This window comes from Cherax quadricarinatus, chromosome 44 (genome assembly GCF_038502225.1).
Source record: "Cherax quadricarinatus isolate ZL_2023a chromosome 44, ASM3850222v1, whole genome shotgun sequence".
Taxonomy (NCBI): Eukaryota; Metazoa; Arthropoda; class Malacostraca; order Decapoda; family Parastacidae; genus Cherax; species Cherax quadricarinatus.
The window spans coordinates 20,499,005-20,521,366 of record NC_091335.1 but is presented as its reverse complement, the minus strand read 5'-3'; the positions used below and the strand labels follow the sequence as shown (position 1 = coordinate 20,521,366).

General features: G+C 40.7%; 1 protein-coding gene across 5 annotated transcripts in view; it reads right to left on the bottom strand.

Annotated features, from left to right (window-relative positions):
• Srrm1 (Serine-arginine repetitive matrix 1) overlaps positions 1-20,528 on the bottom strand; it is an 83,558-nt gene extending 63,030 nt beyond the window's left edge. For 3 of the 5 annotated variants that reach the window (XM_070094187.1, XM_070094184.1, XM_070094188.1), the window contains exons 1-3: positions 20,371-20,528; positions 15,636-15,725; positions 28-153 (exon numbers count right to left, since the gene is read on the bottom strand). In XM_070094187.1, the coding sequence (XP_069950288.1) occupies positions 28-153; positions 15,636-15,725; positions 20,371-20,394 (240 nt within the window). In that variant the 5' untranslated portion in view covers positions 20,395-20,528. Of the gene's footprint in view, positions 1-27; positions 154-15,635; positions 15,726-20,024; positions 20,232-20,370 lie in introns of those variants that run through there. The other 2 variants (XM_070094186.1, XM_070094189.1) reach the window with 2 other exon arrangements.
• Between the last annotated feature and the right edge of the window lie 1,834 nt (positions 20,529-22,362).

Here is a 22,362-nt window from a genome sequence, read left to right as displayed (position 1 = left end):
ACCCTCCCCCATTTACACTAGACTCACCTTTTCTGCTTCCAACTGATTGAAGACATATTCTATTACAACATCATCCTCTATGCCTAAAATGGCTGTGATTTTCTCCGTGACCCAAGGTTTGATCACTTCTAAACGCACTTTGGTCATATCAACCTGAAAGAAAGTATAAATTAGAGCTTTCTTTAATATATTGAATAATACAAATAAAAAACTAACACCAGAAGTTTTATGCCGAGGTTATCACCTCAGCATAAAAAAAAAAAAATGCCAAACTGTATTACGTATTAACACTATAGCAATTACTGACAACTTTATTATTTACCACATATCCATTCTGTAAACAAGTCAAAAAGATTACAGAAACATTTAAATTTTATGTGGAGCAAATGGGAGTCCATAAAATCAAACTTATCATAACATCAACACACTTAAAACAGAAATATCACAAGGTATGCATCCAGACAACTGAATGAAATGGAATAAATACATGTACACTAGTAAAGGAAAAAATATAAGTTACAGTACAATAGCTGAAAACATTAATAACCTAGAAAACAAAGATGAAAACCAGAAGAAAACAAGACTTTATTCAGAAAACTGTTGTCTACAGAATTATGCCATTTCTAATATCCCCCCACAGAAATGCACATCACTGAGATTATTCAAAAAGAAACGCATGAATTAAACATACCAGATACCAAAAGCCATTTGATAACACAGGATAATGGTGCCAATGTTGTCCAACAGACTGAAGGGACAGGATACAACTGCTTGCACTGTTTCTACCTTAACTAATTATCCATGATTGTATTCTGGAGTACACTATCACTTCAGTCACTCTCTCCTTTAGCCTGCAGTAAACTAGAAGCTCAAGAACAATATGAATTACAAAAGCATATGCTTATTCAGAATGTACCTACCAACTGGAATAGCACTTACTTATTGTTAGCTCGCATCCGTGAACAAAAATTAAGCCAAAGCAATGTACTGCTTAAGTAACACACCTACCATCAATTGATGGAAATGGAATATTTTGTGCATGAGGGGCTTGGAAATCCAGTAAGCATGTTTGAGTGTGTTTGACAGGAGTGGAGGCAAATGGTTTCTAGGGCTTGACAAGCTGTTGGAGTGTGAGCAAGGTAACGTTTGGAAAGATTTAAGATAACCAGTTAGCCAAACTGAAGTTCCTGGAAGTGGGCACACTTCTGGCAAGAAAGAGTAAATGATGGTAAAAGTGTTTCATCTTTTTCAGGTTCATCTCAGAGGAAGATGGCCAGTGTTAAAATAGATAAGATTATTAAACTATTTTTTTTGTTGAAAATATTTCACAAAACTATACTTCTTAGTAAAACAAACTGTCTGGTCTCAGAGATATTGTGTCAATCAGAATATTTGAAACATTGTTAACTAAGCTTTGAGTGATCCAAGATTCTCAGACTTGGGTAATTAACTTATCAGCTCTCAAAGTGTCAATTCTAACTAGTTTCAAGAGTTACACCACTGACTACAAGATGCTTAGCACATATCTAGAGCCCCAACGTAAGAATACCTTCTACACATCAATGCAGTTGGAGAGTCATGTAAAACAAATCTTGGCAATACTGATAATGAACAGAAACACAAGAGATAATTCAGTAGCTCAAGAACTCAAGAGTACAACTGGTTCGCTAGCAGTATCAAGTCTGATGAAAGTTAAAATGACGTACACTAACAAGGACTGAAGAACCAGACGAGTTTGATCGTGATAAATGTCACGAAGAAATTGTTGCCACCATTCCCAAGAGATCATACACATCTGCCTCAGGATCATTCGTCAAATCACAAAATGTAGCACCCAGAAAATGGTGCTGGTATTAGTGTTGTAACAAACAAATACAGCCTCTCCTCACTTAGTGACTTACTCATTTACCAACGACTCAGACTTACGACGGGCTCTCTGACCAGTTTGCACACCTAAATAATGTATATTCAAGTTGATTTCCTCTACTGTTTATTACAATATACTGTACACTACTGCATAAACATTTAAAAATATACTAAAAATGTTATAAAGGATGCAAAGGTGACATTAAAACAATATCAAAGATGGTTGATACAAACCCACTACCATTATAATATGCTCCATGCTTAGCAACAAATCTGTTTACCGACGTGGTCTTAGGAGCGGAACTCTGTCGTTAAGCGAGGAGAGGCTATATATGGCAATGGTATTATTGCCCAAAGAATAAGACTACTAGATTGGTAGAGAAAATACAGTTCTACCACCTCAGTTCAGTTTAATAATGGAAAGAGGTTGATCATGTTCTGAACTCTGAAGGTTTTAAAGAAAGTAACCCACACACTTGACCTTTTACTATATTAAGAGGGCAATAAAATTAAAATTAGTGAAATAAATTAAGACATGCTATAGCAAATTCATGATAAGTAAACTACAGATTAGTAGCAGTGAAGGTACCCACAGCACCAGAAAACAAGATACTACTATGACTAAGGAGCTTCAAACAGAACTGAAGGGCTCAGAACAAATTTAATACTTTTATATTTTGATTTCTGGAAGTTTATGAAATTAAAATTTAAGACTTTTCACATTCTACAAGTTGTCTGCAATAGTGTTATTACAATTCTGTGACTCATGACACCTTTGAGGGACCCTGAGCATGTCGCAGCCATGCTGATGTGAAATTCATCTGTAAAAACTATGCATTTGTGGTCAGAGTAGATTATTATTATTATAATCAAAAAGAAGCGCTAAGCCACAAGGGCTATACAGCGCTGCAGGGCAGGAAGGAAGCGAGGGCATCAGGTGGCAAAAGGGAGGTGGATGAGTAATAGGTTACGGATAACAGCGGAGCAGTGGATGGTGAAAGGGTAAAGGGCAGCAAGAGACTGAGCTAGAAAGGGCTGAGGGGAGTGCATAAGGTATCATCATCAGAGTTTGTGGAGTAAATCAGTCGTTGTCAAGAAGTCAATGAGAGAGTCAGGATTAAAGGAGGGTCCATCAGCAAGAAGGGAAGGTAAAGAGAGAGTAGTAGAACGAAGACGGCGTTGGAGGTAAATTCTGCGTGCTCGTTGATAGAGAGGGCAGTCTAACAATGTGGCTAATCGATACTGGAACTTGACACTGCTCACAGAGAGGTACAGGGTGCCTCTCCATGAGATACCCGTGAGTAAGATGAGTGTGGCCAATGCGAAGACGGGAGAGAGTGGTCTCCCAACCACGGCACTGATGACAAGAAGACGGCCAGTAACCTATGCTCGGTTTAATAGAATGAAGTTTGTTACCAAGCAGAGTTGACCAACGTTGTTGCCAACGGGCGTGAAGGTGGGCAGCTATTGTAGCAAAATAGTCCAGAAATGGAACACCTCTATAGGAAATTGGTAGGTCATGTACTGCTGACCGCGCAGCAGTGTCTGCCTGTTCATTGCCCTGTACGTCGACATGACCAGGGACCCAACAAAAAATAATATCTTTATGCTTCGTAGAGATACGGCGTAGCCAAAGTTGGATAAAGAGAACTAGGGGGTGAGATGTATCAAATTTTCATATAGCCTGTAGAGCACTAAGGGAGTCTGAGACTACCACAAATGATGACACAGGCATAGATGCAATACGAATAAGTGCTGCAAGAATGGCATACAGTTCAGCAGTAAAAATGCTAGCCGAAGATAGTAAATGCCCCCGCACGACGCTGTCCGGAAACACTGCTGCGAATCCGACGCCGTCTGAAGACTTAGAGCCATCTGTGTACACAGCGGTGGCATGAGAATGGGAGTGGAAGTGATCAAGAAAAAGAGAGCGGAAGCCACCGTAGGCAGTTGAGCTTTCGAGCAAGGGAGTGAGAAAGAACAGACCCTAACAGCTGGAACTTCCCAGGGGGGTAGGGAAAAGTGAGATGCTACATGAACATATGAAGGTGGTAACTGAAGGGAAGACAAGAGTGAATGTAGGCGAAGAGAAAAGGGACGGAGCAAACAGGGGCAGCGAATGAATAAAGAATGTCTACTAACATCGGTGACCATTCTATAAATGGAAGGATTGTGTAGATCGTGAGAGCGTACATAGTAGCGAAGGCAATGGGCATCACGGCGATCAGACAAGGATGGAACATTCGCTTCTGCATAGAGGCTCTCAACAGGGGGAGAGCGAAAAGCACTAAGGCACCAACGTAATCCTTGGTGATGGATAGAGTTAAGGCTAGAGAGAGTAGCAGGAGAGGCCGCGGAATAAATCTGGTCACCATAATCGAGTTTCGATAAAACGAGGGCTGAATGTAGGCGAAGCAGAGTTCGACGATCAGCTCCCCAGGAAAGATGAGCAAGGGTTTTAAGAAGGTTTAGCCGGCTGTGACAAGTTGCCTTCAGAGATGTAATGTGAGGTTTCCAGGATAACCTACGGTCAAAGAGAAGGCCTAGAAACCTGACTATCACGTTCGGGGATACGGGAGCCATAGAGATACAAAGGATGATAGGAGATAACAGAGCGTCTAATGAAAGTAATTTGGTGAGTTTTGGTACTTGAAAATTTAAACCCATGCGTGGTGGCCCAAGTGGAAACACGGTCGATCGCATGCTGGAGAGAAACTGCAATAAGATGACAGTCAGTGCCTGCACGAGCAAAAGCGAAGTCACCAACATAGGGTGATGACCAAATATTGGGTGGAAGAACAGAGGCCAAATCATTTATAGCAAGGAGAAAAAGTGTTGTGCTTAGAACACATCCCTGAGGGACACCTTCAGCTTGGGCGAAGTCCGGGGAAAGAACATTATTGACTCGAACACGGAAATGTCTGTCAGTTAAAAAGTTCTTAAGGAAGGATGGTAGATTGCCTCGGAGGCCTAAGGAATGGGCCTGGGCCAAAATATTATACCTCCAAGTTGTGTCATATGCCTTCTCAAGGTCAAAAAATATGGCAATAACCGAGTGATTATTCGCAAAGGCATTACGAACATACGTATCCAAGCGTAGTAAGGGGTCTATGGTAGAACGACCCTTACGAAAGCCATATTGACTAGCGGAGAGACTGTTGTGTGTCTCTAAATACCACATTAAACGTCAATTTACGAGACGTTCCATCACTTTGCAAACTGCACTAGTAAGAGCGATGGGATGATAGTGGGAGGCATCATGTCCTGTAGTACCCGGTTTGCGAAAAGGGAGAACAATGGCAGATTTCCACAGCTGGGGAAGAACTCCTTGTGCCCAAATAAGATTGAAGAGGTGTAAGAGGACTACAAGGGCTGACCAATGTAAATGTTGTAACATACGAATATGAATGTCGTCAGGCCCAGCTGCCGATGATCGGCAAGCTGAGAGCGTTGCCTCAGTTCTTGAAGTGTAAAAGGCACATTATACTGTTCTTCTCTGAGAGAAGAAAAGTCCAAGGGTACTAACTCTCTGGCAGACTTTGAGGAAAGAAACGAGGGGCATAGATGGAGCCCTCGGGAAATACGGACCAGATGTGTGCCAAGTTCAATGGCAACGTCGAGAGGGTTTGCTACATCAACACCAGCGACCCGTAGAACAGGAGCAGGGTCAGGAGAGTATTTACCACTCAATTTCCTCACTTTTTTCCAGACTGCACTCATAGAAGAAGCAGAGGTGATGGTGGAAACAGTCTCGCCAACAAGTGCATTTAGCTTCACGGATGACACAGCGAGCGATCGCACGCTTCTGCTTAAAATCAAGAAGTCTCTCAGCGGTTCTATTGTACCGGTACCTGCCCCATGCAGCGCATTTCAAACGTACTGCACGAGCACAAGCAGGAGACCACCAAGGCATGTACTTCTGAGAATGCCTGCCTGAGGTTTGGGGTATAGAATGGGAAGCTGCGGTATAAACTGACATCGAGATGTGTAGGAGCTCATCAATGGAGGATGAAGAAGGAACCTCACTAAAAGCAGTGAGGTGTGAGTAAAGATCCCAATTTGCCCGATCAAATTGCCAGCGAGGGCTACGGAAAGGTGGTGAATAGGAAGGAGAAGTAAGAATGATTGGAAAATGATCGCTGTCATGTAAGTCAGGTAGAACATACCAGGTGAAGTCTAGTGCAGTGGAGGAATAGCAGACTGATAGATCGATGCAAGAGAGAGTATGAGTACGAGGATCAAAATGGGTGGGAGTACCCGTATTTAAAACATGGAGGGGGTGAGAGGCGAGAAAAGCCTCCAACTGGATGCCACATGAGTCACAATGAGACCCCCCCAGAGGAAATGGTGGGCATTAAAATCACCAAGTAACAGAAGTGGTGGTGGTAAGGATGAAACAAGAAAGGCAAAGTCTGGGATAGAAAATGCTCGAGAAGGAGAGAGATGTAAAGAACATATTGTAAACCACTTATTCAAGTGGATACGGGCTGCAGTGTAATGTAGCGAGGTATGGACAAATAGTTGACAGTACGGAATATCATTGCGTAGAAGAAGGGCACTTTCATTAAAGGTCCCATCTGAGAAAGGATCCGAAGAATACAATAAATTATAGCCTGAGATAGGTTGGAAAACAGCCGAGTGTAATTTTGGTTCTTGTAAGCAAGCACCAACAGGGGAAAACCTGGAAAGCAACATCTGAAGCTCACCCCGATTACCCCTGAGGCCGCGGATATTCCACTGTAAATAGGCCATGATTGGCAATGAAGAAAATACTAGGAATCTGTAGGTAAAGGCACCTACGGACTAGAGGGGTTAGAAAAGTCAACGTGTGGTGGCATTGGAAGACGTTCAACCAGCGAAGGAATGGAGCGTTGCGAAGAATGGGGTTGTGAAGATGGAGGGGAGGGAAGAGAAGGAACAGGAAGTGAATCAGTGTCCATTGAAGGTTTAGTCTCTGCAATATATTCTGAAATGGCTTCAAGTGTTTCTGAATTCAAAGATGTATGGGAGACCATATTGGAGATAGAAGGAGGGTGAGTAAAGATTGGGACAGTAATGGACTGTACCAAAGTAGAGGGGAAGGGAAGAGTGTAAGGGACTGGAGATGAAGTGTGGGGGGGGACAGAAGAGGCAGAAACCTGGGAGGTGGCAGAAGAGAGAGAAACTTGGGAGGGGACGGGGGTGGAAGGCATAGTACGAGGAGGAGGGTGAATCTCCACACTTGTAATAGAGCCAGAGAGAGGGGAAGAACTAGGTACAGACGGGGGTGGAAGGCATAGTACGAGGAGGAGGGTGAATCTCCACACTTGTAATAGAGCCAGAGAGAGGGGAAGAACTAAGTACAGAGACTGGAAAGGTAAAGTGTGGAGGTGGAAGAAGGGAAGGAAGGGGCAAAGAAGATTTGAGCAATGTGGATTTTTTGGACTTCTGAGAAGTAGAGGGGCGATTGGTATTAGGTGTCATACGAGGTCTTGTCGATACTGGGGCTTGCGAGGAACGACGCGAAGATGTGAGAACAGACTGAGTTGTAATCGGGACGTCAGAGCCAAGGACAGCAAAAGGATTAGATGCTGGAGTGGCTATGGGAGGGGTAACAACAGAGGAGGCTGCAGAAGATGGGACCCCAGAAGTGGGGGGATGTTTGGAAACACGAGAATAAGAAACACAGGGTAGTCTCCCTTAGAGGCGGAGATGAGTAACTGCCATAGCATAAGGGAGACCTTCTGCCTCTGAGGCAACGGATTTCACGTTCATTTAAGTAGACCTGGCAATGGCGGGAGTACGAAGGGTGAGCTTCATTACAATTAAGGCAAGATGGAGGCTGACTGCAAGATGTATCAGAATGGTCGTCGGCACCACAGACTGGGCATTCGGCCATAGATCTGCAATATTTCGCTGGGTGACCAAAACGCCAGCAATTTCTACATTGTTGCGGTGTAGGTATCACCTTTTGAACTTGTAACCAATGTCCCGCGACATATACAGAGGACGGGAGTTCTCGGCTGTCAAAAGTTAAACGAGCCACATTGCAAGGGTAACGTCTCTGCCCCCGGGCAGGAAGGACATAAGTGTCTACTTTGAGGATTGGGAGATCCTGGAGTTCCAGCTGTTCAAGAATGTCATTGCCACATGACTGGAAATTCTGTTGGACTATGGTATGGGGCAGAATGACAGTACCACTACAAGAATTGAGAGAAAGATGTTTTTCAATAGTGATAGGAGTAGTATCGATATTCGAAAGGAGAGAAAGATCATGAGCTTGGGTAGCATTCTGGACAGTGACGATGCGCGTACCGCTCTTGAGAGCATGAAATGAAATATCTCTACCAACATGACACAGGAGCGCTTTGCCAATACTATGGTCAGAAAGGTAGGCAGAAGAAGAAGTCGGTCTTAAAGTAAAGAATTTAGTCCATTGTGTGGTCCGAAACCGAGCGTGGAGAGGGAGTGCTTGACGTGTCGGTCTTTTCCGAGTAGAATGGGAAGGTAACGAAGGAGCATCATCAGGAGATTGACGTTGGCGTTTAGGAGTAGGACCGGAGTTGGTCCAGTGTGAAATGGGTGGGCGATTCGAAAATTGCCGTACCGTAGAGGGAGAAGCCGGAAGCATAGTCAAAGGAGAGCGGAGTTCAGACAAATCGAAGGAGTCAGTCGAAGCCCCGGTACCTGAAGTGGGTGAGGAAACAGCACCAGCAAGAGGTACAGGGGCATCAGGAGTGTCCGAAGAGTGGTCTAAACACAAGGCAGGGTCAGAATGGGGTGCGGTAACAAGAAGGGGCCCGGGGGTAGTGGGTTCACGGATTGGGTTCTCCATGGTTAGGTTACTCCTTTGCTTTTTGTTTTTAAGAAAAAAAAAAGAAAGAAGAAAAGAAAATAAAAATAAAAAAAGAATAAAAAAAGGGGGGGAGCAGGGAGGAATAGTTCCCAGGAGGAATGAAAGGGCCGGAAATCTCCCTCCGCGCCCAAGAGGACCTCAGCACCGCTAGTAGCGCAGATGCAGCATGGAACCCGTGCCATACCCTACCCTTCATGCCAGTAAACCAGCAATCCGGGATAGCAACCTCACATCTGCCGAGCTACCTCGGTGGACAAAAGAGAGGGCGGCCGGATATCCTCCACAAAGCATACCTCCTTCGACCACTACCCTCGGAATCCGAAAGGTGGCTTCCAGAGATACATCCATCGCCCGAAAGACACCCAAAGCTACTCCGGGATACCGGAGAGGGATCGGGACATCCCCAGGCAATCCAGATTCCACGGCAAACTACGCCACCGCCAAGAACCTAAACGGAATGGGATGGAACCCAGTGTCCTTTCCCCTACCTAGGAACTAGCGTGCCTGTGGGAGAAATCCCAAAGGCCAAAAAGAGGAAGGGCAAAAGGGAGGGGTGGGGAGGAGGAGGAGGAATGGAAAAAGGAGAGGATGGGATAGGGGAGGGGAGAATGGGGGGTAATTAGGTTCCGTCTGAGGAAGAAGACCGACAGGTCTAATTCCTCAGACCAAGAGCCTCTTCACCACGCCAAGGAGCCCCCCTTGAAGAGGGGTCAGAGTAGAACCCATGCTAACCTTCCTATAGTATACAGAAATATACCTAGTTAAATGAATCTTATTAGGCTGGTATGGTCCAGTGGATAACACACTGATCTAGTTTTAGGACTGGCTTGTAATGGGTTCAAACCCCACCTGTTCTGTGATCTGTTTGCAGTCATGTTGTCATAATTTTATAAGTCCTGCTATATCTTACTTGCATCTAAACAGATGTAACACATTAATGATTCTGGAGCTTAAAATATTTTAAACTGCATTTATTCCTATGAAAGGCACTTCATTACCAGAAAGTGCCAGTAACCTTTACAAAAAAAAAAAAAAAAAGTGACATTTCCCAGCATCCTCTAAAGAATACACATCTAAATTTGTTATTAGTACACAGTAACCAACTATCATAACTTGACATCTACTATGGTTTCACTGGTCTTTAAATATTTCAGTCTGTTAAATGTACTTGTCTACTATAACAATACAAATAAAAATATAAACACCATGAAAACAATTAAAAACAATGAATAATGTTCACCATTGTGTTCCTTGCCATGTATCTCATTAAAATACTAAATCTTTTTGAGCATGTTCACGTATCACTGCCAGGAAACAAGAACCCTTTGAGCTACAAATATTCCTCGTATTCAAAAGACATATATATACTGTACTTCGATCACAAAGATGCATCATTTTTAAGAATACAAGAATGTGGATCCTTCACTCAAAACAAATTCATACATTGTCAGAAATTTCTTGGTATATTTAACACAAATGCATGTCTCTACTTGAGCTGTAAGCCTCAGTAGGTATAATGATTTCAGAGGTCTTGAATCTTCTTTTTTTATTATTATTTTTTCCATAAAATTCTACAACTTCATTTTGTAAACATGCATGTAAACTTTCAACAACCACAAACATTTTCTAAAGAAAAAACATTCCCAACAAAAATGAGAAATGACTTCGAACGTTTTGGACTTTACAGTTTTGAATTTTCTAATTCAGAATACACCTATATAAGCTACCAAGCAACAATATCATTTGTACAACATACCAACTTAAATTTTATTTCTGTATCAAACACATTTTGTTGCTACTATATAGGTTTATTCTTTATTTTACAAAAAGATTGGGAGAAAGAAATGAAGTACATTGCACCCTGAATAAACAAACTGAGAAAACATCTAAAATAAAAACTAATGTACTTTCACTTTTGAAAAACTTGAAAACAGATTGGGTAAATGTAACTTTTTAATTACTAAGCAAAGGTAAATGCATTAGATAGGTGATATGCAGTTGCCACTGCATATCACCTGGTAGACAGCAACCACCCAGGGGAAGTACTACCGTCCTGCCAGATGACTGTGAAACAGAAACCTGTAACTGTTTTGCATGATAGTAGGATTGCTGGTTTCTTTTTCTGTCTCATAAACATGCTAGATAACAGGGATATCTTGCTACTCCTACTTACACTTTGGTCACTCTTCACAGACATGCACATGCATATATATATACATACATCTAGGTTTTTCCCCTTTTTCTAAATAGCTCTTGTTCTTTATTTCTTCTATTGTCCATGGGGAAGTGGAAAAGAATCTTTCCTCCGTAAGCCATGCGTGTCGTATGAGGCAACTAAAATGCCGGGAGCAATGGGCTAGTAACCCCTTCTCCTGGAGACATTTACTAAAAAAGAGAAGAAAAACTTTATAAAACTGGGATGCTTGAATGTGCGTGGATGTAGTGCGGATGACAAGAAACAGATGATTGCTGAGATGTTAAGTGAATGTATAGGAGCCTTTGAACCAAGTGAGAGAGTAATTGTGGTAGGGGATCTGAATGCTAAAGTAGGAGAAACTTTTAGAGAGGGTGTGGTAGGTAAGTTTGGGGTGCCAGGTGTAAATGATAATGGGAGCCCTTTGATTGAACTTTGTATAGAAAGGGGTTTAGTTATAGGTAATACATATTTTAAGAAAAAGAGGATAAATAAGTATACAAGATATGATGTAGGGCGAAATGACAGTAGTTTGTTGGATTATGTATTGGTAGATAAAAGACTGTTGAGTAGACTTCAGGATGTACTTGTTTATAGAGGGGCCACAGACATATCAGATAACTTTTTAGTTGTAGCTACATTGAAAGTAAAAGGTAGATGGGGTACAAGGAGAATAGAAGCATCAGGGAAGAGAGAGGTGAAGGTTTATAAACTAAAAGAGGAGGCAGTTAGGGTAAGATATAAACAGCTATTGGAGGATAGATGGGCTAATGAGAGCATAGGCAATGGGGTCGAAGAGGTATGGGGTAGGTTTAAAAATGCAGTGTTAGAGTGTTCAGCAGAAGTTTGTGGTTACAGGAAAGTGGGTGCGGGAGGGAAGAGGAGCGATTGGTGGAATGATGATGTAAAGAGAGCAGTAAGGGAGAAAAAGTTAGCATATGAGAAGTTTTTACAAAGTAGAAGTGATGCAAGGAGGGAAGAGTATGTGGAGAAAAAGAGAGGTTAAGAGAGTGGTGAAGCAATGTAAAAGAGAGCAAATGAGAGAGTGGGTGAGATGTTATCAACAAATTTTGTTGAAAATAAGAAAAAGTTTTGGAGTGAGATTAACAAGTTAAGGAAGCCTAGAGAACAAATGGATTTGTTAGTTAAAAATAGAAGAGGAGAGTTATTAAATGGAGAATTAGAGGTATTGGGAAGATGGAGGGAATATTTTGAGGAATTGTTAAACGTTGATGAAGATAGGGAAGCTGTGATTTCGTGTATAGGGCAAGGAGGAATAACATCTTGTAGGAGTGAGGAAGAGCCAGTTGTGAGTGTGGGGGAAGTTCGTGAGGCAGTAGGTAAAATGAAAGGGGGTAAGGCAGCCGGGATTGATGGGATAAAGATAGAAATGTTAAAAGCAGGTGGGGATATAGTTTTGGAGTGGTTGGTGCAATTATTTAATAAATGTATGGAAGAGGGTAAGGTACCTAGGGATTGGCAGAGAGCATGCATAGTTCCTTTGTATAAAGGCAAAGGGGACAAAAACAGAGTGCAAAAATTATAGGGGGATAAGTCTGTTGAGTATACCTGGTAAAGTGTATGGTAGAGTTATTATTGAAAGAATTAAGAGTAAGACGGAGAATAGGATAGCAGATGAACAAGGAGGCTTTAGGAAAGGTAGGGGATGTGGACCAGGTGTTTACCGTGAAACATATAAGTGAACAGTATTTAGATAAGGCTAAAGAGGTCTTTGTGGCATTTATGGATTTGGAAAAGGCGTATGACAGGGTGGATAGGGGGGCAATGTGGCAGATGCTGCAGGTGTATGGTGTAGGAGGTAGGTTACTGAAAGCAGTGAAGAGTTTTTACGAGGATAGTGAGGCTCAAGTTAGAGTATGTAGAAAAGAGGGAAATTATTTCCCAGTAAAAGTAGGCCTTAGACAAGGATGTGTGATGTCACCATGGTTGTTTAATATATTTATAGATGGGGTTGTAAGAGAAGTAAATGCGAGGGTCTTGGCAAAAGGCGTGGAGTTAAAAGATAAAGAATCACACATAAAGTGGGAGTTGTCACAGTTGCTCTTTGCTGATGACACTGTGCTCTTGGGAGATTCTGAAGAGAAGTTGCAGAGATTGGTGGATGAATTTGGTAGGGTGCGCAAAAGAAGAAAATTAAAAGTGAATACAGGAAAGAGTAAGGTTATGAGGATAACAAAAAGATTAGGTGATGAAAGATTGGATATCAGATTGGAGGGAGAGAGTATGGAGGAGGTGAATGCATTCAGATATTTGGGAGTGGACGTGTCAGCGGATGGGTCTATGAAAGATGAGGTGAATCATAGAATTGATGAGGGGAAAAGGGTGAGTGGTGCACTTAGGAGTCTGTGGAGACAAAGAACTTTGTCCTTGGAGGCAAAGAGGGGAATGTATGAGAGTACAGTTTTACCAACGCTCTTATATAGGTGTGAAGCATGGGTGATGAATGTTGCAGCGAGAAGGCTGGAGGCAGTGGAGATGTCAAGTCTGAGGGAAATGTGTGGTGTGAATATAATGCAGAGAATTCGTAGTTTGGAAGTTAGGAGGAGGTGCGGGATTACCAAAACTGTTGTCCAGAGGGCTGAGGAAGGTTTGTTGAGGTGGTTCGGACATGTAGAGAGAATGGAGCGAAACCGAGCGACTTCAAGAGTGTATCAGTCTGTAGTGAAAGGAAGGCGGGGTAGGGGTCGGCCTAGGAAAGGTTGGAGGGAGGGGGTAAAGGAGGTTTTGTGTGCGAGGGGCTTGGACTTCCAGCAGGCATGTGTGAGCGTGTTTGATAGGAGTGAATGGAGACAAATGGTTTTTAATACTTGACGTGCTGTTGGAGTGTGAGCAAAGTAACATTTATGAAGGGGTTCAGGGAAACCGGCAGGCCGGACTTGAGTCCTGGAGATGGGAAGTACAGTGCCTGCACTCTGAAGGAGAGGTGTTAATGTTGCAGTTTAAAAACTGTAGTGTAAAGCACCCTTCTGGCAAGACAGTGATGGAGTGAATGATGGTGAAAGTTTTTCTTTATCGGGCCACCCTGCCTTGGTGGGAATTGGCCAGTGTGATAATAATAATAAAAACTGCTAAAATGAATATTGGCAAATATATAATATTGATTCATTAACAATTAATGAAATTATGCTAGGTATAGTTTATATAATATAATTATATACATTCTAGGTAGTAGGTTGGTAGACAGCAACCACCCAGGGAGGTACTACCATTCTGCCAAGCGAGTGTAAAACAAAAGCCTGTAATTGTTTTACATGATGGAAGGATTGCTGGCGTCTTTTTTGTCTCAAACATGCAAGATTTCAGGTACTTACACTTAGGTCACACTACACATACATGTACAAGCATACATATACCCCCCCCCCCCCCGGGTTTTCTTCTACACCTACCATCTGACTTACGACAGAGTTCGGTTCCGAGAAACCGGTCTTAAGTCGAAATGGACATAAGTCGAACTTTACTACTGAATATCAACATAACATTTTTTGTAATGACTATTTTATTGTTTTATTTTGGTATTTCATGTTTTACCATACTTCTTATGCTGTTGGTACTGTATTTTATACTGTAAGGTTTAGGATAAACACTGTGTACAACACAAACACTTATTTATTTCCCAGAAATTTGGCATAAAAAAAAACTGTCATACGTCGAGTCGTCATATGTCGAGCAGGTCGTAAGTCGGATGGTAGGTGTATTTTCTTTCTAGTTTTTGTTCTTGTTTATTTCCTCCTATCCCCATGGGGAAGTAGAACAAAATTCTTCCCCTGTAAGCCATGCATGCTGTAAGAGGCGACTAAAATGCTGGGAGCAAGGGGCTAGTAATCCCTTCTGTATAAATTACTAAATTTAAAAAGAGAAACTCGTTTTTCTTTTTGGGCCACCCTGCCTCGGTGGGATACGGCCGGTTTGTTGAAAGAAAGAATAATTATATACATATATTGGCAATCAATTTAGATAAATGAACACATGCAAGGTATATTAAGCTACACTGTCCAATTGCAATAAAAATTTTGATGTGTAAGCATATGTATATACCAATTCAATGTAAATTACCATTATCAAGACAGTATACAGAAGAAAAAAAAAAGGTATCTTTGATTAATAAGAAGAACCCCCCCCCCTCCCCGCAAGAGGCACTATCAAGTCACGCAAATTCAAGGAAAAGTTAGGTAAATCAAGTTTTTAGTTTCTTTATAAAAAGGCTAGTAAGGTTAGGTTGCATTATGAGAGTATTTTCAGTGGAAAATTAAAATGTCGCCATCATAACCAGAGGGAAGAGCTGAACCTATAGGCACCCAGGACTGGGAAACAATCAGGTCAGAGGGTAGCTTTAATTCCTTTAATGAAGAGTCCTTCAGCGTCAAGGTACCCCATATGAAGAGAGACGAGTCTTGGTGTGATCCAGAGCCTTTCTGGGGATACTAATACAGTATGTATTTAAAAATATATATAAAATTTACTAATCCTCAATTCAAAAATAAAAGTATGAACACACAAGCATCCACCAGCTGAGGCATTCCAAACTCATGTAAGCCTGAAATAGGTATAATCAGGAAATAAAAGTGCACTTAATTGTTTTTACTAATAAAGTATAAAATTTTAAGGCAAAACTTATTTTCAGCAACCCAGAGGACATTTTGTGTTAGGAAATGACAACATTAAAAAATACTGTATAGTATTTTAATTTTAATACAAAGCATAACTCAATTAACATCTTACCTTTTTGCTTAAGCTTTCAGCAAATTTCATCTCCTTCATGAGCTTCTTATCTTTATTGCTAAACCGGTTATCCTGCTCTGCAGAAGTACCCTGAAAAGATGAGATATATAATGATAAATGTTTTCTAAACACCTTGCAGTATTAAACACGAGGGATGAATTACTGTAGTTTCTGAAGTAAAGACATGTTGCTGAACAAGTCTCTGAGACATTATGCACCTACAACTCTATTAACCCTATGACTGTCGCAAGCCCCTTTCTGAAACTGTCATTCGATGTCACAAAATTTTTGGAAAAAAAAAATTATTTTTCTTATGAAATGATAGAGAATCTTTTCCTGGTGATAATGACACCAAAAGTACGAAATTTAGTTGAAAACTCACGGACTTACACTCCCATGAAGTTAGTGGTCTCGGCGACATATACGGATCAGCGATTTTGCCAACTTTGAGCCCTGTTTTTGGCCAGTTCTGTTGTTCCAGTTGACCAAACTCATAGCTATTTCTTTAGAACTCAATTTTTTCAACCAATTGAGTACAAGAAACTGCCCATTTACCAATTTGAACTACCCAATAAAGTGGTCAGAAATTTGTAATTTGGCCAATTTCACACAAATTAAAAAAAAATGCCAATTTCAAAATAGGGTCCAGAATAAACAATGCAAACATTCTTGGCACTAAAATAACATATCCTCTATTCATCAGTCATGTCTCTAGGCCCCTCTTATATTACTATTTTGATTTTTTATTCATACAAAAAGTACAAAATTTACTGTTATGCAGACTACTGCATTACTGTAAAAATGGTATAAATAATATCAGTGCACTAGTGAAAGAATATTAGACTCCCCAGTTGGTGTGTATTGAATGTGTGGTGTGATTTGCTTACTCTTGAACATTAGTAAAAATCGAACATTTGTTACTTTGAGCTTAATTTCAAGGTCGTTTTCATCGTGAAACTAATCAAAATTACCTCTATTTCTGCAATGTGTTTTCTATTTTATCACGTGAGACCATGAAAACCAGAATACAATGATAAATGCTATACGAAAATACACCTCAAAGTTGGCGTTTTAATAAAAAAAAAATTCATTACGCACTGCGTGCTGCAGGATTTTTATGTGGTGTACACTGACTCCACAGACCCATTCTCTCACATGGGGGCCTACCAGCTTTCTCCTGCTTGATTTGAAGCCACTAGAATTATTGAGTATATATACGTCTGAACACTGGCTCATAAGACGTATATGTACGACCAAAGCTGTCAAAGGGTTAAATCAAGACTTGATAAAGCTTATTCTATACTACATGTCTTCTTCATTGTCAGAAGTTTCCACTAGGTTTCTATATAAAAAATTACCTATAAAATGAACTTTATTATTAAAAAAAATCTCACTAAATTTTAAATATGTATACATACAGAACACTTGACATTTCTTTTCAGAGTCAGAAGAAATGGTGCCGTGTAGCTCAATCGCTAGAGCACTCAGCTCTCACACAGAGGTCCGGAGTTCGAATCCCTGGTATAGCTGAAAAACATTAGGATGTGTTTCCACAAGACACCTGCTGTCCATGTTCACCCATCAGTATAAAATGGGTACCTGGGTGTTAGTTGACGGGTTTGGGTCACATCCTGGGACAAAATTGACCTAATTTGCCCGAAATGCTCTGCATAACAAGCGGCTTTCTATATAGTAGTATGTCACTGATGTCAGCTAGGGCTGTATACCTTGTACATATATTTGTAGATATAAAGATTTATTATAATGTTGCTAGGCCATTTATTGGTTTAGAAACTCTTGATAGTTTTCTACTGTGAAGAGTTCTACATAATTTAGTAAAACCATTGACAAACATTAACTTGAATCTAAATTATGTCTCTGAATAATATACGAGTATAGTTTAACAAATAAACCAAACCTACCACCTTTATAACTCGCAAACAACGGCAATTTTACAAGTTTGATGACTTTACCTAACACCTTCAAAAGTGAAACTTTTTTTTCCTTGTAATTTTAACATGTTAAAAAAATACCATACATGCATGAAAAAAAATAGGATACAAAGCAAAGTGACCATAATGGAAATAATCATACTATGTACTGAGCTTTGCCAGATTATCCACGGTTATGACCATGTTACCACTGTAGAGTAAAACCTGAATTTAACACTTTCAGTTGCCACAATGTAGACCTACATCACTTAGGCCTCACATAATTGTACATCATGAGATCAGCTCACTAAGAACCTGTGAGCGGTAAATTTTGGCCTAGATACGAGAGAACGGGTCTGTGTAGCAAGTGTGTGCACAGTATAAAAAAAAAAATCCTACGACACATGGTGAATGATGAGAAAAGCAAAACTGTGTGTGCTTGGTTTAAAATAGTGGACGAGTTGCTTTCTAGGATAGTTTTTATGGTTTTATTGAATGTTTCATGGTATCATTTGACAGAATGGAAGACACTAATGATATATAGTTTCAGGATTGGAATTAGCTGAAAACTGGGCTCAAGGTAGTGGAAATGTTATATTTTTGCCAATTCTCCTGAAGATGGGTAAGGCCTCCCTACACCCCTGTTCTGTTTTATGGGTTTTTAATAGGTCTGATTCAATTATTGTGATGCTGTAAACCATAACCAATCATTCCTGGTTGTATTTTACCTGGAAACTAGAAAAAAATCTTCTATTTTTGTGATACTGAATTTAAAATGGAAGGCAAGAGTAATACAGGAGGTTTGGGGACACGATTAATAAGCAAAAATGTTTTCCATTAAATTGGTATTTTTCAATTTTGTGTAAAATTGGTCAAATTACCAAATTCTGTGCACTTACTGAGTAACAGTAATAGATGAATGGGCAATTTCTTGTGTTCCTCATTATAACACAAGGTATGCTAACAAAATAGCTAAGAATGTAGTCGAATGGAGCAATGAAATTGACCTAAGAAAGGGCTCAAAATCAGTGAAATTACCAATGCATAAATTGTGCCCAGACCGCTAACTTTGCACTTGTATAATTCCGTAGGACCTCCATCTGATTTTGTACATCTGGTATCATTACCTTCAGAAAAAGATTATCATTGCAACAATATTAATTTCGGAAACTGGGAGAAATATTAATTTTGGAGGTTTGGATAGTAAAATGGTTAATGTACTAACAGGGTGAAGAGGGTGCTTATAAGCAATGCTTAGTGTCCATGACTAAAAATAATAGATAATTCTAAAAGCATCAGACTAAATTCAATTTTCCCAGCATATCATAACAAAAGCAAATAATTCTGGAAACAAAAGACTGCTTCAGGAGATTATGCAAACTGTACTTAGTCCATTAAATCTGAAATCCATTAAATGGAGGTTTTTACCACTATACTTAAAAAAAAATATCATTGCTTATGTTAAAAGTTCAGATATAACCATGTTAATAATAGACCCTATGGAAGACTGGAAACCTTTGAGACAATATTTTATGTGGAGATTAAGTTTTTCATGTCGAGAGAGAGACACTTTCCTGACTATATATAGATTATATATAGTCAGGAAAGATGTGACACAGAGGTAACACACCCTGCATATCTTTAATCTATTTTGTTTAATTTTAATCTATATTTAAAAGAAGTTATACAAATTCATATATGGGAGTAAAAGCACGAGGCCAGAATAATGTTCTGGTGCCAGAAGTGAGGTGTAGCAGATAGAGATACCATCACAGGTGTGTAGGGCCCAATTGCATGTTAACCAGTGGTTAGCAAAAAGGTTGGCAAAGACATCCTTTGTATCAAGATGATCAGTCGTTATGTCAGACATCTTGGTACAGCTGTATTCTTGAACTTTAGACTTATTTTTGATGAGTAAGAAGCATGTTAAACAATTGGGTATCTTTAATGCTGAAAAGTTTTGCCTACACAGTAAGCTTCAGTCAAATAGAGGCAGCAGGTGTAGTAGTGAAATAAAGATGCACTCAGTCATCAACTTGTCAGTATTTCGTACCATTTTCAACATGATCTACTTTTACTAGAGGGTCCTGCTCACCTGTGTTATCTGCAGCAGCTATGTCTCACTTCTAGCTTCAATATGTAAGTCTGCTTTAGTCTAGGGGAGTGATCACCTAAAAATTTTCTGTCTCTAGCAATATAACCGCATATATTCGACCCAAGAATTCTGTTGCATAGCTGAAAAGTTTCGGTACCTTGGTGTTGCACGTCTCGCTCATCGAGGTATTATATACCTTCAAGTTAATATATTAAAAAAAATTATTTCTCGACAGAGGTTCTTTCTTTTAACAATCTTTGGGTCATCGGCGGTGTGGGGCTATGCCAGTCTATATATGACAATCACAAGGTCAAAACATACACTTATTATAATAACTGTTGTTAAGTCAGCAGAAGTATTTACCAGGCTGGATGATCACAGTCAAGATGCCAGCCTGCGCCTCACACCAATGTTCACTCGCCTATATTACCTTACTCTTCTACTTGGTCTAGGAATTTGACCTATTTTTTTATAATCTAAACTACACGTAGCGGAATAAATTTATACACTCCAAACAAGTCTGCTGTGCTAAGCTATAGTTATGCCAAAACTAATTTTAGGAACAGTTGAGTGGATTAAGGCGGCCATGTTGAGCAGACGCCGCCACTCTCCCAGTCACTCCACTTATCTGCCTCTTACTGCCAGGCAACTTTCCCTTCCCTCAATACCATCACCCCCTCACCTACCAGTCCTGCAACTATCTACTTACGCGGAAGAAGCCTGCATCTGCCATAATAAGGCAGTAATCTTTCAGGAGACGACGAGAGCGTACAGACCTCCTCCTGCGGCATCCGTGGTTAAACTGTTGGGAGGGGAAACTATGCTGCTTTCTGCCGCACAGACGAACCCTTGGTTGGTAGCGCCACCTACCATGATGCTGCCTCTTGTGTAATGACGAACATAGGTGGGGTAGTGATGGGAGAAAGTTCTTACTTCAGAGACGCGATAGCAGTGTTTTTTGCTCTTCAGGAAACATTCAATAAGGTGTCCCCCGACGCAGATCTCATCAGGAAATAGACAGAACAGTCTCCTGACACCCCAATGGAAATAAGTCACTCTGGCTGAGTTTTTGGGGTTACCCAAGGTTACACATGTGCTGCTATGTATAATCTATGTAACTGTATTTGAGTATACCTGAATAAACTTACTTATTCTCATCATGGAACATACAGTATATCGATGGTATAAACCTTGGTAATAAATACCGACAAGTTGGTTTAGAAAGACACGTAAGCAAACACTATAACATATTTACTAGAAAACGTTTCGGTCCTGAAGTGATCAAGGTAACAGGACCGAAACGTTTTCTAATAAATATGTTATAGTGTTTGCTTACGTGTCTTTCTAAACCAACAGTATATCGATAAATTAGACACATGTGCAACTCTTGGGTATCTTTAATGAGGAAACGTTAAGCCACACAGTGGATTCATCAGTCCATACAAAGGAGAATGGTGAAGAACAGGAGGAGTTTAAGGTAATCAGTCCCTCAGCCTTGAGTCGATGTAGTCAGTTCATCAATCTTGAAAAGTATACATCATATGTGCGAAGAAGTAGCTTATATACTGTAGGCAGGAGAGGTGCAGCAGTCGTAGGTGGTATCACATTTGTCCAGTGTGGAAGTAAGATAAGATAAGATAAGATAAGATTTCGTTCGGATTTTTAACCCCGGAGGGTTAGCCACCCAGGATAACCCAAGAAAGTCAGTGCGTCATCGAGGACTGTCTAACTTATTTCCATTGGGGTCCTTAATCTTGTCCCCCAGAATGCGACCCACACCAGTCGACTAACACCCAGGTACCTATTTGCTGCTAGGTGAACAGGACAACAGGTGTAAGGAAACGTGTCGAAATGTTTCCACCCGCCGGGAATCGAACCCGGGCCCTCCGTGTGTGAAGCGGGAGCTTTAGCCACCAGGCCCAAGTGTTAGGCAAGTGAAGAATTTCCTGTATTAAGATCCCAAGATGTTGCTGTGTCAGACAGGAATGTAGATGACTGGTTCAGAGAACCGACAAGTTGATAAATTAAACTTGTTGATAAAGTTGATAAATTAGACTTCCTCTTGTTCTTCATCATTCTCCTTTGTATGGACTAATGAAGACACTGTGTGGCGAAACGTTTCCTCATTAAAAATACCCAAGTGTTGCACATGTCTCTAATTTGTCTGCTTGTCGGTTCTCTGAACCATTCATCTACAATACAGTACATTGTCTACTAACACCGTTCTCATCTGGAACGTATTGTATATTGTCTTCTGACACCGCTCTCATCAGGAAACATTCAGTACGGTGTCTCTTGACATGATTATCATGAAGAATTGAGACACTTGTGCAACACATGGGAATCTTTATTGAAGAAACGTTTCGCCACACAGTGGCTTCATCAGTCCAATACAAAGTAGAAATGGGTAAGGAGAGGAGGAGTTCGAGGTAATCAGTCCCTCAACTTGGAATCGATGTGTTCAGTCCATCACTCTTGTAGGAAGTGCATCACAGGGCCAGAGAGCTGGCTTATGTACGGCAGTCAGATGAGTTGAAGCAGGAGGAGGCAGGATCACAGTGGGACCTGCCACTTGTGTAAGTAGGTCGTCGTCCAAAGGTTGGGCAAGCGTTGAAGTCTTTGTACCAAGATCCCATGATGTTGCAGTGTCTGACAGATGTGGTGACTGGTTTTGAAAACAGACAAGTTGAAGAATTGAGAC